General features: G+C 37.9%; 1 protein-coding gene across 20 annotated transcripts in view; it reads left to right on the top strand.

The window, feature by feature from the left end:
- RNF13 (ring finger protein 13) overlaps positions 1-13,675 on the top strand; it is a 171,410-nt gene that overhangs the window by 135,739 nt on the left and 21,996 nt on the right. For 17 of the 20 annotated variants that reach the window (XR_016233254.1, XR_016233253.1, XM_008266322.5 and 14 more), the window contains 2 exons: positions 2,687-2,792; positions 5,350-5,443. Coding sequence is in view for 18 of the 20 variants with exons in the window: in XM_008266322.5 (XP_008264544.2) it covers positions 2,687-2,792; positions 5,350-5,443 (200 nt within the window). In the remaining 2 variants the exon portion in view is untranslated. Of the gene's footprint in view, positions 1-2,686; positions 2,793-5,349; positions 5,444-6,341; positions 6,674-13,675 lie in introns of those variants that run through there. The other 3 variants (XM_089332179.1, XM_089332180.1, XM_089332178.1) reach the window with 1 other exon arrangement.

Below are 13,675 nucleotides of genomic sequence, written 5' to 3'. Positions count from 1 at the left end.
GACCAGGATAAGTACCTGGCTCCTGCCATCGGATCAGCACGGTGTGCTGGCGGCCATTGGAGGGTGAACCAACGGCAAAAGGAAGAAGATCTTTCTCTCTGTCTCTCTCTCTTACTGTCCACTCTGCCTGTCAAAAATAAAAAAAATAAAATGTGTCATGGTGAATATCTTTTCTGGTCATATCTATTACAAGTTCTCTGTGCTTCCTGTTCTTGTATGTCCCTTTCTTTCTACAGATTAGGGAAATTTTCTGTCATTATTTCACTAAAAAGCTTTCTAATCCTTTACCTCTTTCCTCACCTTCAGGAACTCCTAGAACCTGTATGTTGGGTCATTTGATAGTATCATGTAGATTCCTGACAGTGTTTGTTAATTTTCTAATTTCTTTTTGTGTTTGGTCTGACTGTATGATTTTCTGTGCTTTGTCTTCTAAGTCAGATATTCTTTCTTCTGCTTCACCTATTGTGTTGTTAAGACTTTCCACTGCATTTTTTATTTGTTCTATTGAATTCTGCATTTCTAAGATTTAATTTTGATTTCTCTTTAAAATCTCAATTTTGTGGGAGAAATTTTCTTTCATGTCATGTTCCTTAGTTTGTGCCTTTGCTTCTGATTACTTCTAAGTAATCCTATGATCAAGTTTTTGAATTCCATTTCTGGCATTTCTTCAGTATCCTCATCTTCACAATCTAGTATTGAAATGTTGTATCCTTTTGAGGGCATGATATTGTCTTTCTTATTCTTGTTTCTTGAAATGGTTGATTGTTATTTGGCATTTGTGGAGATACTCTTTGATTTCTTTTTTTTTTTTTTCCTGCTGTGGTGGCTTTTATCTTTGGATTATGTCTGTCTGGATTAGTTGCATGTCTGCTTTTGGGAATACCTAGAGGCATGTGGTAGGTGTGGCCAAGGAGCTCTGTTCAGTTCTCCAGGGTGAAAGGTGTCTGTGGTGACACACCCAGGTTTTACGTGGAAAATCTCTCTCTTATTTTAGTTGTTTTTCATTTTTTTATCAGAGGGGAGGTTTGTTCTTGTCTATTGGCATAGCTTCACCTGAGCTCCTCACCTCAAAGGTGTCCAGTGCTTTGGCGCCTGGGGGTATATTATTATATACTTGAGCCCCAGTGGATATATTATTTCTGCTCTGCCACAAGGACGACACAAAGGATTTGTGCAGTCCTCAGTGTAAGTTCAGATTCCCCAGCAGTGTCTCTCCTTGGTAACCAATGAGCTCTGATCCTGTGGCGTCTCCCACAGTTACTGCCAAAAGTCCTGGCCACACCCTGAGTCCTCCCACACAGCCTCAGTGTTTTTACAGTCCTAGCACACAAGCTTCCCACAGTCACCAGCACCCAATCCCCTGTCTGTCCTCCCCACCAGACTCAGGAGTCTCTACTTGTCTGTTTGCTGGGCATAGGCACAAACTGGCACTGCTGTTATGTATGTCCAGAATGGCACCCACTCTCCATCAGCTTATTACAGGACGCAGTTGCAGAGTAATCAGGGAGAGAGAAACGTGCCCCCTACTTTGTTTTTTCTCCTCTACTTTGGCAAGTACCCTTTCCCCCAGGGACTCCAAGCCAGATCCCCTCTATGCTCTTCCTGCATCTTTTTCACCACTGGGTTGGGCTGCTGCAGTCTGGTCTCACATCACTCTCCAATGCTAATGCAGAGGCTTTCAACTGCTGGGTCCTAGATTTGTGTGTCCTTGCCCTCCACCCTGGTCCTCTGTGTCACTCCAATTTGCATAGTTTGCTCTGCTGTTTTCTCTCTAACTCTTCCCTGAGACTATATTCTTTCCACTTTTTTAAACCTATCTTCTATACTAGAGCAGTAAGCTCCCTCCCTACTCCACCATCCTGTAGTTTTGTGCCATGTAAAATTTGCTCATGCAACACAAACAGTATACTTAATTCTCATCACAGCTTTATTTCAAGGGTCCCTGTCAAATTGTATAATGGGAATACCACAGTAACTGATAACATGCTTAATAACCCCAGTAACTAACAACAATGTGGAATAATGCATATAACATTCATTATCCGTCACCCCCACAACATATACATTTCTGTGGGTTTTTTTAGTCAAGCAGTGGAGAATAGAGAAGAAGCCACAACTCTTGCGAATTCCTTGACCAGTTTTTCATTCCATATATCAGAGATGAATGTACAGTACAGGGGCTATGGCCAGTCTATCTGGTAAAACAGCAACATGTAAAGCAGGTAGGGAAGAAGGAGTATGATTTTTATCAATAGTGGTTCTAGAGTTTTGCCAAAGGAGGACCTGTGAACAGTAATTTGGTGGAGGTAGGGGTTCATGTTGACTTGTTACCCAAGGTACCACAATTGATTTTAAACCTGCTGTTGGATATAAAACTTTTGTCCAGGTTGCTAAATTGAGTAAATAATATCTCTCCTGGATAGACCCAGTAATGTTACTTGACTGATTTCCTTTATCCAGTCTAAGAGCTTCTTTAAGCTTTAAGCTATTTTGAAAAATATATGAAATAGACTTAAATATGTAAAAGTATCTCTTAAATTTTTAGAAGTCATATATTAGAAATTGAGTTGTGTATAGTAGATTGAATTATAATGTTTATGTCTTCTAAAAATATTTCTTTCCTTGTTTTTATTTAACATAGTTTAATGACTCTGTTTCTCAATTATTACTTTTTGTTTTCTTCTAGAGGCCACATTATCTTAGTTCCAGAATTTAGTCTTCCTCTGGAATACTACCTAATCCCCTTCCTTATCATAGTGGGCATCTGTCTCATCTTGATAGTAATTTTCATGGTAAGTAAATAAGCTTATAATTTAAAAAAAATACAGTATAGATGGATCTAAAAATATTGTATTGAATTAAAGAAGACTTATATAAAAGAGTACATATTGTGAGTTCCTTTATATGAAGTTCTGAAAAAGGCAAAAGTAATTTAAGTTGAAAAAAGTCAGAATGGTGATTGCTTCAGGGAAGGTGATGGACTTATTGAAAATGGTGTGGGGTAACTTGCTGAGAGAGAGAGATCCCATCCACTGGGTAGCTCCCCAAGTGTCTGCAATGGTAGGAGCCAGAAGCACAGTCATTGTCTCACCAGGGTGGCAGGGAGTAAACCACTGGAGCCTGCTGCCTCCCACAGTGCTGATTAGTAGGAAGCTGGAATCAGGAGCAGAGTTGGGACTTGAACCTAGGCACTCCAGTAGGGGTGGGCATTCCTACCAGTGTCTTAATATTTAGTTTTTAATTTTTAAAAGATTTATCTATTTATTTCAAAGGAAAGAGAGAGATAAACATATCTTCCATCACTGCAACAGCCAGATCTAGGCCAGGTCAAAGCCAGGGACACGAGCCTGGAATTCCATCCTGATCTCTAACAAGGGTGGCAGGAGCTCAAGTGTGTGGGTCATCTTCTGCTGCCTTCTCGGGCACATTATCAGGAAGTTGGACCAGAAGCACAGTAACTGAGATTCCAGTTGGCACACTGATATGGGATGCCAGAATTGCAAATTGCTGATCTTGAGAATTTGTGTATTTCTCCTATAGGTTTGTTATTTTTCTAAGTGAAGTGTCTCCTAATGATAAATTTTACCTTAAATTATATTTTAATTGATACGTCAGCTTTTCTTTTGCTTAGTATTTTCATGGCATATCTTTATTTCTTTATTTTTTATTTGTGTCATTGAGTTTTAATCTTCTAAATAGCATATGGTTGGAATTTTTTCCTTATACAATGTGATCTATTCCTGTAAAAAACTGGTGAACTCAGGAGCGGGCACTGTGGCACAGCAGATTAAGCTATCACAAGGGATGCCTGCATCCCATATCAGAGTTCTGGTTTGAGTTCCCACAACTCCACTTCCCATCCAGCTTCCTACTGATGTGCCTGGAAAGGCAGGAGATGATGATCTGAGTATTTGGGTCCCTACCATCCACATGGGAGACCAGCCTTGCCTGTTGTGGGTATTTGGAGAGTAAATCAGCAGCTAAAAGATCTCTCTCCAGTTCTCTATTTTAGTTGTTCTGTCTTTCAAGTAAATAAATAAATCTGTAAAAAAAAAAAAAAGGTGAATTTAATAAGTTAAATTTATTATAGTCACATATTTGGAATAATTTCTATTTTGTATTATTTTTTCTATGTAAATGTAAATTATTTAAATTTTACTTTCTTCTTCCTGTTGATTGGAAAGCTTACATTATATTGCCCTTCTTTTATAGTTACTGTTAAATTCTGTAAATGAAGCATTTATTAAGGCATGGTTGGCATACAATAATTTACATGTATTTAAATTCCACAATTTAGTAAATTTTCAAATATATACATAAACACACAAAACAATGAAATCACCACTACCACAACCAAGATAATGAAATGTTGATCACCCCAAAATGTTTCCTCATACTCCTTGGTAATACTTGGTAATACTTTCATATCAATACTTGATTTAGTCAGCCTTTTGGATCTTAATCATTCTAATAGGTGGAGGGTATTTAATTGGGATTTTAATTTTCATTTTCCTGTTGACTGAATGATATTGAGCATCTTTGAATATGTATTTGCCATTCATTTATCTTCTGTGGTTGAGAGTCTTTATCAATAATTTTGTCTACTTTTTCCTACTGGATAGTTTGTTTTCTTATTACTGAGTTTTTAGAATTCTTGGTATATTCTGGATAAAAATCCCTTACCAGGTATGGAATTTGCAAAAAAAAAAAAAAAGTCCCACTTTGTGACTTTTCTTTTATCATTTAACAATGTGTTTTGAAGACAGAGTTCTTAACATGATATAGTCAAATTTGTCAAAATTTTCTTTTACGAATGGTGCTTTTGTTACTTGATTCTGTCCCTGTGAACTTCCCTTTTATTCTTGCAGATGTAGCAAATCACTTTAGTGTTTTGTCTATTTTATCTAGCATTTCTGTGTATTTGTAGTAGAGGTGTTTTGTCCATTATGCTGCTAGAACTCAAAGTACAATAGATAGTGGAAATTTTATTAGTCTATAACTTATGGCAATCTCAGTCTCCCCATTCTTCTTCATCCATTGGAGTCTTTGGAGTTAATGGTCTACCATTTGTATTTGTACAAACAGTTCTATGTTATTTATAATCTCTGTCAGTAAATAAAAGATAATCAAGGTCATTGAATAAACAATGCCAAGGATAATTTATGGGTTAACTAATCACTAATGTAATTTAATGACTTAATTAATGATGTTATTGTGATTGTGATTTAAACAAAATGAATTGGTTTATAGCAGCTACCCAGAAACTTAAAAGAAATTTGTTATTTTAATGGCCATGTCCTACTTGCATATTTAATATCTGACTTTATTATTATTTTCCTTTAATTTTAGATCACAAAATTTGTTCAGGATAGACATAGAGCCAGAAAAAGCAGACTTCGTAAAGACCAACTTAAGAAACTCCCTATACATAAATTTAAGAAAGGTGAGTGAATATTATTTTTTAAATAATCCACCTTAGTTTATCTAAGAATACTTGGTGGGCATATTCTTAATGTTACCTCTGTGCCCCTGCCATACAGTAAGTAGTCAGTCAGTAATGAATGAGAGAAGGTGATAGATGTCTGTTGCTTTGATGCTGTGATGAGGGTAGTAAAGGAGTGTATGGTTTACAGAGAATTTGAAGGAGTCATAAAGAAGATGAAGATGCTTTTGATTACCACCATCTTTAAGTAGTTCTAAACAGTGCCAGTGGATAAAATTCATCTCTGTTCCCACTGACCTTCCTCCTGCTACCATATATACTGTGTAATGTTGGATGTACCAAACGCATAGATAGCTATTATATTTTACATGAAGCATCTCATTAATTTTCATACTTTTGTGAAGTGAGTACTATTATCATCTTCCATGAGGAAATAGAGAGTCACAGAGGCTAAGAACTTTACCTAATATTACATCATCAATATGGACAGAGTTGGGTAGAGGGGGTTGGTCTGGTATTATAGTCAATATAGTTTTCCCCATTCTGTGCCTAGAGAGCTTTTTGTGCTTGTTAAATCCCTTTGACTAGCACTTACCAGATTTCAATTTCAAATACCAGTAAAAATGTTATCTTTATTAATTCAGCAGAGAAAGAAAGCAGGATTTTCAAGTAATAAAATGTCTTAAGAACCTGCCATTTATGTTTATCATTATTTTATTAAAAAAGACAATTTAACATCAAAAACTTAGGGAAAAAAGAACACCTGGTTAAAATAAATAAGTAAATAGACATTTATAACAAGTATGGTACTGTTATTATGTAGTATAGATTAGATAAAATTTATTCATAGACCAGAACTAGTTTGAAGATTATCTTTAGAAAAAACTTTTTTTTCTAGGGGCCAGCGCTGTGGCGCAATAGGTTAATCCTCCGCCTGCGGCGCCAGCATCCCATATGGGCGCCAGTTCTAGTCCCGGCTGCTCCTCTTCCAATCCAGCTCTCTGCTGTGGCCTGGGAAAGCAATAGAAGATGGCCCAAGTCCTTGGGCTCCTGCACCTGCATGGGAGACCGGGAAGAAGCACCTGGCTCCTGGCTTCAGATTGGCACATCTCCGGTTGTGGCCATTTTGGGAGTGAACCAACAGAAGGAAGACCTTTATCTCTCTTTCCCTCTCACTGTCTGTAACTCTACCTCTCAAACAAATAAAAATCTTTAAAAAAAGAAAAAAAACTTTTAAAAAATATTTATTTATTTTGAAAGTCAGAGTTAAACAGAGAGAAGGAGAGGCAGAGACAGAAAGAGAGAGAGAGATCCTCAATCCTCTAGTTCATTCCCCAGATGGTTGCAACAGCCAGTGCTGAGTCAGGCTGAAGCCAGGAGCTAGGAACTTCATCTGGGTGTCCCATGTGGGGGCCCAAACACTTGGGTCATCTTCCACTGCTTTTCCCAGGCCATTTGTAGGGAGCTGGATCAGAAGTAGAGTAGCTAGGACACAAACTGGCATCCTTATGGGTTGCTGGCATCACATACACTATGCCTCAACAGTGGCTCCAAGAAGACTTTTTTTGTGTATTTATTTTTGTTTCCTGAATCCAGAAAAAAAAGTTCAAGAAAATGATATTGACAATACACCTTGGTTAAAAAGGATACACATAGTTGGTATATCCACTGGGTAAGATGGGTGGCCATTGTAGGATTTGAACAGAAGAGAGGTAACATTTGTGTTAAAGGTTAAAAGTAGCTTTCTACTGCTGAGTTAAGAGTAGGCTGTAGAAGGTCAAAGATAGGAACTTATTGCAGGAATTCAAGTGTAATATAAATGTGGCATGAACTGCAATAGTATTAGAAGAACAGAAATCTTCAAATTCTGGATATATCTGGAAGATGGAGTACACTAAATGTATGGATGGTCTAGGTGTGGGGGAAAGGATGACTCCTGAGCTTTTGGTCTGAGCAACAGGAGGGATGGAGTTTCTTTTGAAGTAAAAAAGTCTTAGATAGAAATAAGGAAGTTTAAAATCCACATTTAAAAAAAAAAACACCTTCTTTACTATGGGTGATTTTAAACATTTACAAAAGTAGAGAGACTGGGATAAGGAACTCCAGTGTCACATCATCCATCTTCAACAGTTACCAACTTCAACAGCCAGTCCTGTTTTCTGTACATTGTAAAGAAGTTTAGTGTATCGTGGAGCAGAATTTGGGGGATAAACTGAGAGGTAGTTTTGGATGTGTGGAATTTCATTATATAAGTGCAAGGTTTAAGAGAGGGGTCTGAACTGGAATTATTAGCATAAAGATATATTTAAATCATGAAGCTGGTTAAGATTACCAAGTAAGTTGTGGGGAGCAACTGGGAGCAACTTGGACTAGACTAAGTTACTGGAATGAAGATTTATTCTATGCATCTGCTCTCCCACAATATGGCGCTGGGAGAGGAGGAAACAGCTTCTACACAGCTGCCTCCAGTTCAACCAATAAACTGTAGGACCTGCTCCTGATTGGAGGAGAGCAGCGTACTCGGCGTGTGGGTAGCAGAGTTGGGATTGGTGGAAGAGGACTATAAAGGAGGAGAGAGACAACATGCACCGGGAACATCTATCTGAAGGAACACCTGAGCAGCCCCCGAGAGAGCCGGCCGGCGGTGTGCCGCTCCCCCGCGGAAGTGGGGAAAGTGGCAGGGGGAACCGCCCTTCCACGGAGGTGGAAGGGACGGTAGCCAACCCGGGAAGAACCAGCAGCAAACCCGGGGAGGGCCGAGCAGACAAAAGAACAGCGCAGGGTCCTGTGTCGTTCCTCCACGAAGACAGGGAGCGACAGTAAGTGAGTGTAGATAGAGAATAACAAACATACCCTGGGGCATTCCAGCATTAAGTAGTGGAAGAGGCATCAGCAATGTTGGCAGTGTAAACTGAGGTGCAGCTAGTTCAGTAGAAAGAAAACTCTGGTAAAGTCTGGTTCACCAGAGACCAATTGATGCTACTCTATCAAGGAGGAAAGAGTGATAACTGGTGTCAGGGCTCCTTAAAGATAAGTAAAATGAGAGCTGAGAATTGATGATCTTGATGAGAAGTTTGGGAAGAATGGTGAGGTCAAAATTCCAATTGTGGTAGATTTAAGAGAGTATAGAAGGAGAGGGATTGGAAACAATAACTTCAGATAAGGTTGAAAGTCCCTTATCTGAAATACTTGGAACTAGAACTGCTTCAGGTTTTAGAGGGTCATTGTGTTTTGTTTTGTCTTGTTTGATTTTGGAACCTTTGCGTAGACTTTATAGGTTGAGCTTCCCTAATCCGAAAATCTGAAATCCAAAATGCTTCAAAACTCAAAACTTTTTGAGTACATTGCATTTTGGATTTCAGATTTTCAGATTAGGGATGCTCAACTAGTGTAGAACTTTTGCAAGAAATTTTATTACAAAGGGGAGCAAAGAAATGGGGTAGTAGTTGGTGAGGGGATTTGGATCCAGAAATAACAGTGTGTTCATTTGCTTAAGAAAATTGATGAGGTGGCAGTTGGGAGAGATGCTATAATGATGTTGAGAAGGCAAGAGGAGATGGGATCTGTTTTACGAAAAGGTGGATTAGCCATAGGTAGTCTTGGAAAAGTTGAGCTAAGTAAAATTGATTATGTGGGTACACAAATGCCAGAGTAGATGTGTATTTGTATTAGTGAGCCTTTGGAAGTATTCCTTGCTTGCATTTCTCTCGGTGAGGTGGAAAATACAGTCACCAACTGAGGGTGAGGATGGAGGGACATTAAAGATTTAAGAGCAGATATAAAATATTATTCTAGGAGAGCAGGAGGTAGACTGATTTTCTGGAACCATCCAGTTGAAGAAATACAGAGTACTGCAAAAAGTTTATGGAAAATAGAATTAAAAGATAAAATTTAATTTGGTGGCAAAATTTTTAAAACATATATATAGGTTTTTCATATATGCATTTTCATGAATTTTTGGAGACCCTTATATGTATGGTTTCAACTTTTTTGCATTATACTAAACATCTTTTAATTCCATTTTTCCATAAACTTTTTGAATACTCTTGTATACCTGATAGTAGGATTGTTAGATCATAGCAGTAGTTCTAGCTTTAATGTTCTGAGGAGCCTCCATACACAGTGGCTGTAATAACTTACATTCCTCCCAGCAGTGTATGAGAGTTCCTCGTTTTTTATATCCTCACCAACAATTACCATTTTTCCTTTTGATTATAGCCATTTTAAAAAAGGATTTATTTAAGGGGCAGAGTTACAGACAGAGGGAGAGACAAAGAAAGAAATCTTCCTTCTGCTAGTTCACTCCCCAAGTGGCTGCAACAGCCAGAGCTGGGCCAATCTGAAGCCAGGAGCCAGGAGCTTCTTCAGGTCTCCCATGCAGGTACAGGGGCCCAAGTACTTGGGCCATCTTTCACTGCTTTCTTGGGTTATTAGCAGGGAGCTGGATGGGAAGTGGAGCAGCTGGGACTTGAACTGCTACATATTTGGGATGCCGGCACTGCAGGTAGGGGCTGTTCCACTTCTGATCCAGCTCCCTACTAATATGTTCTGGGAAAGCAGCAGAAGATGGCCCAAGTACTTGGGCCCCTGAACCCATGTAGGAGACCTAGAAGAAGCTCCCAACTCGTAGCTTAGGCCTGGCCCAGCCCGGGCCATTGCAGTCATTTGGGGAGTGAACCAGTGGATGGAAGATCTCTTTCCCTCTGTCTTTCCCTCCCTCTCTCTCTCTGTAACTCTGCCTTTCAAATAAATAAATAAATCTTTTTTTAAATGCAAAATTAAGTCCACAAATGGCAGGAAAAAAAGTGGAATACAAAACAGGAACAAGGGTAACAAGTATAAAACAAATGAATAGGATAGAAAATAATCCAATTATATTTAAAATCACTTTAAATGTCAATGTAAATATATCAATTAAAGGATAGATTGTCAGAGTTGGATCAAAAACAAGACCAAATACATGTTATCTAAAAGAAACCCATTTGGGGGCCATTGCGGCCATCTGAGGAGTGGCCCACCAAATGGAAAGCCTTTTTTTCTCTCCTCCTATCTGGAGCTCTTTCAAATAAATAAATAAATTTAAAAAAAAATAATACACTTCCAAAACAGAAAGCACCAGGCCCAGAGGGATTTACTGGCAAATTCTTCCACTTAAGAAAAAAAATGGTAAGAATTTTCTGCAATCTCTTCCAGAAAACAGTATCAGAAGAAATACTTGATTCATTCCATTAAGTCAATATTACCCTAATCCCATAAGTAGGCAAAAACATTACAAGAAAGGGAAACTACTGATTAATATCTCTCATGAACACAGATGACAAATCCACAAAATATTAGCCAAGTGAATATGTGTATAAATGTTATGCACCATGATCAAGTGATATGTATATTTAATTCAATTTGATATGCATATTTAATGCAATCCCAATTAAAATCCCTGTAATTTGTTTTCTGAACTCCTAAAACTAATTGGTATTCTGGTGCTGAAAGCAGAGGTGTAACCCACTGAACCACAATGCCGGCCCCTTAATTTTGCATTTTATATGATTCTATTTCCTTTCTTTCTTAGCATATCAGTTATTTTTCCCCCCTTTCTTTTTTTTTTTTTTTAAGATTTATTTATTTATTTTGAAGTCAGAGTCACACAGAGAGAGGAGAGAGAGAGAGGGTGACAGAGAGGTCTTCCATCCGCTGGTTCACTCTACAATTGGCCGCAACAGTCAGAGCTGGGCCGATCTGAAGCTAGGAGCTTCCTCCAGTCTCCCACGTGGGTGCAGGGGCCCAAGGACTTGGGCCATCTTCTACTGCTTTCCCAGGCCACAGCAGAGAGCTGGATTGGAAGAAGAGCAGCCAGGACTAGAACCGGCACCCATATGGGATGCTGGTGCTTCAGGCCAGGGCTTTAACCTGCTGCACCACAGCGCCGGTCCCCTTTCCCCCCTTTCTAACTGGTTGCCCTTGAGTTTGGAGTATACATTAATGGCTAATCAAGGTCCGCTTTCAAATAATAGCATTCCACTTCATGGGTAGTGCCATACCGTATAACAGAACTTCCTAATTCTTTCCTCCTGTTCCTTCTGTGACTGATTTCATTCATCTCACCTACATATAGAACTATGTAAGCATATGCACACATTCACATACATAACTGAGTATATTCTGTCCATCATTATTTTGAATAAGCTGTTATTTGTTGAAAGAATAAGAAAAATAAGTTTTTATTTTACCTTCATTTAGTTCTTCTCTAAGGATATTTGTTTCTTTTAGATCCCAGCTTCTGACCTGTATCATTTTTCCTTCTCTCTGAAGAACTTCTTTTAACATTTCATGCAGATCTGTTCTGTTGGGAACAATTTTCTCAGTTCTTGTCTGAGAAAGTTGTTCTTCCTTCACTTTTTTTTTGGTTAAAAATTTCAATCTTGGTATGAAATATATAACATTAAATTTACCATCTTAATCATTTTAATTATACAGTTCAGTAGTGTTAAGTATGTTCACATTATGTGCAACAGATCTCTAAAACTTTTTCATCTTACAACATCAAAGCTCTGTGGCTGCACATTTTACATTCATGCCAGCAGTACACAAGGACTCCAACTTCCCCACGTTCTTGTCAACACATATTATTTTTTCTGTTTATAATGGCCATCTTGATGTGTGTGAGGTAGTATCTCGTTGCTGTTTTGATTTGAATTTCCATAATTATTAGTGATGATGAGAATCTTCATATGCTTTTAGGCCATTTGTATATCCGCTTGAGAAATGTCTTTTCAAGTCATTTTCTTGTATTTTAAGTGGGCTTTTTTTTATTGATAAGATTTAAAATTTATTTATATATTCTGAATATTAACTCCATATCGCATATATTATTAGTAGTTATCTTCTTCATTCCATAGGTTGCTTTTTTTGTGCTGTTGGTTATATCTTTTAGTGAACAAAAGTTTTGTGTCTGTCTTTTCCTTAATCTATTTTTATGTGTATTTTTTAATGTTACTTGTGATTTTCCTGTTGTTTCCAAGAAATCATGACCAAATCCAGTCTCCAGAAATTTCCCTCCTATATTTTCTTTAGGTGTGTTGTTTAGCATGAAATATCATTCCATTTACTTCTGTATTCTTTTATTTCATTTGGCAGTATTTTTTGGTTTATAGTGAAGTCTTTCACCTCTTTACTTAAATTCTTAAGTATTTTATCCTTTATATTGCTATAGTAAGTAGAATCATTTTCTTAATTTTCTTTTCAGGTTGGTCATTATTAGTATATAGAAATGAATCTAATTCTTGAGAGTTGAATTTTTAAATTGATTTTAGCAGTTTTCGATAGACATTTTAGGGTTCTCTTGTAATTGTTGGGAAATTTTTAGGTATTGCTCACTAGTTATAGGTCTTTCATATTTATTTCTTCAATGAGTCTAGAATGATTATATGATTCTAGGAATTTATCCATTTCTTCTAGGTTATCTAATTTGTTTGCATATAATTTAAGAGTAGTCTCTTATAAATCATTTCTATGACACAGGTTGTAATATCTCATTTTTCATTTCTAATTTTAGCTATTTGAATCTTTTTATTAGTGCATCTAAGACTTTACTTTTGTTGATTTTTTTCAAAAAGCTATTTGTTGAACTTGTCATATTATTTTGCTGTTCTTTGTTTCATTTATCTCTGTTTTTTTTTTTTTTTTTTTTTTTTTTTTTTTTTGTTTGTTTTTTTTTTTGACAGGCAGAGTGGATAGTGAGAGAGAGAGACAGAGAGAGAAAGGTCTTCCTTTTGCCATTGGTTCACCCTCCAATGGCCACCACTACTGGCGTGCTGCGGCCAGCACACCGCGCTGATCCGAAGGCAGGAGCCAGGTGCTTCTCCTGGTCTCCCATGGGGTGCAGGGCCCAAGCACTTGGGCCATCCTCCACTGCCTTCCCGGGCCACAGCAGAGAGCTGGCCTGGAAGAGGGGCAACCAGGACAGAATCCTGAGCCCCGACCGGGACTAGAACCCGGTGTGCCATCGCTGCAAGGTGGAGGATTAGCCTAGTGAGCCGTGGCGCCGGCCTTATCTCTGTTCTAATCTCTATCATTTCCTTCCTTTTGCTAGCTTTGGAGGTTTAGTTGGTACTTCATTATCTTCCTTTAAGGTTAGGTTCAGTTGTTGATTTGAGATCTTCCTTTTGAATGTGTTTACCATTACATATTTTTCCTGTTTTTGTTGCATCCCATACATTTTAGTATATTGTGGGT

Source organism: Oryctolagus cuniculus, chromosome 4 (genome assembly GCF_051225735.1).
Source record: "Oryctolagus cuniculus isolate XC-2025 breed Fujian yellow rabbit chromosome 4, ASM5122573v1, whole genome shotgun sequence".
Lineage (NCBI taxonomy): Eukaryota > Metazoa > Chordata > Mammalia > Lagomorpha > Leporidae > Oryctolagus > Oryctolagus cuniculus.
Note: the sequence above shows the minus strand (reverse complement) of the source record. Positions and strands in the feature narration are given on the sequence as shown.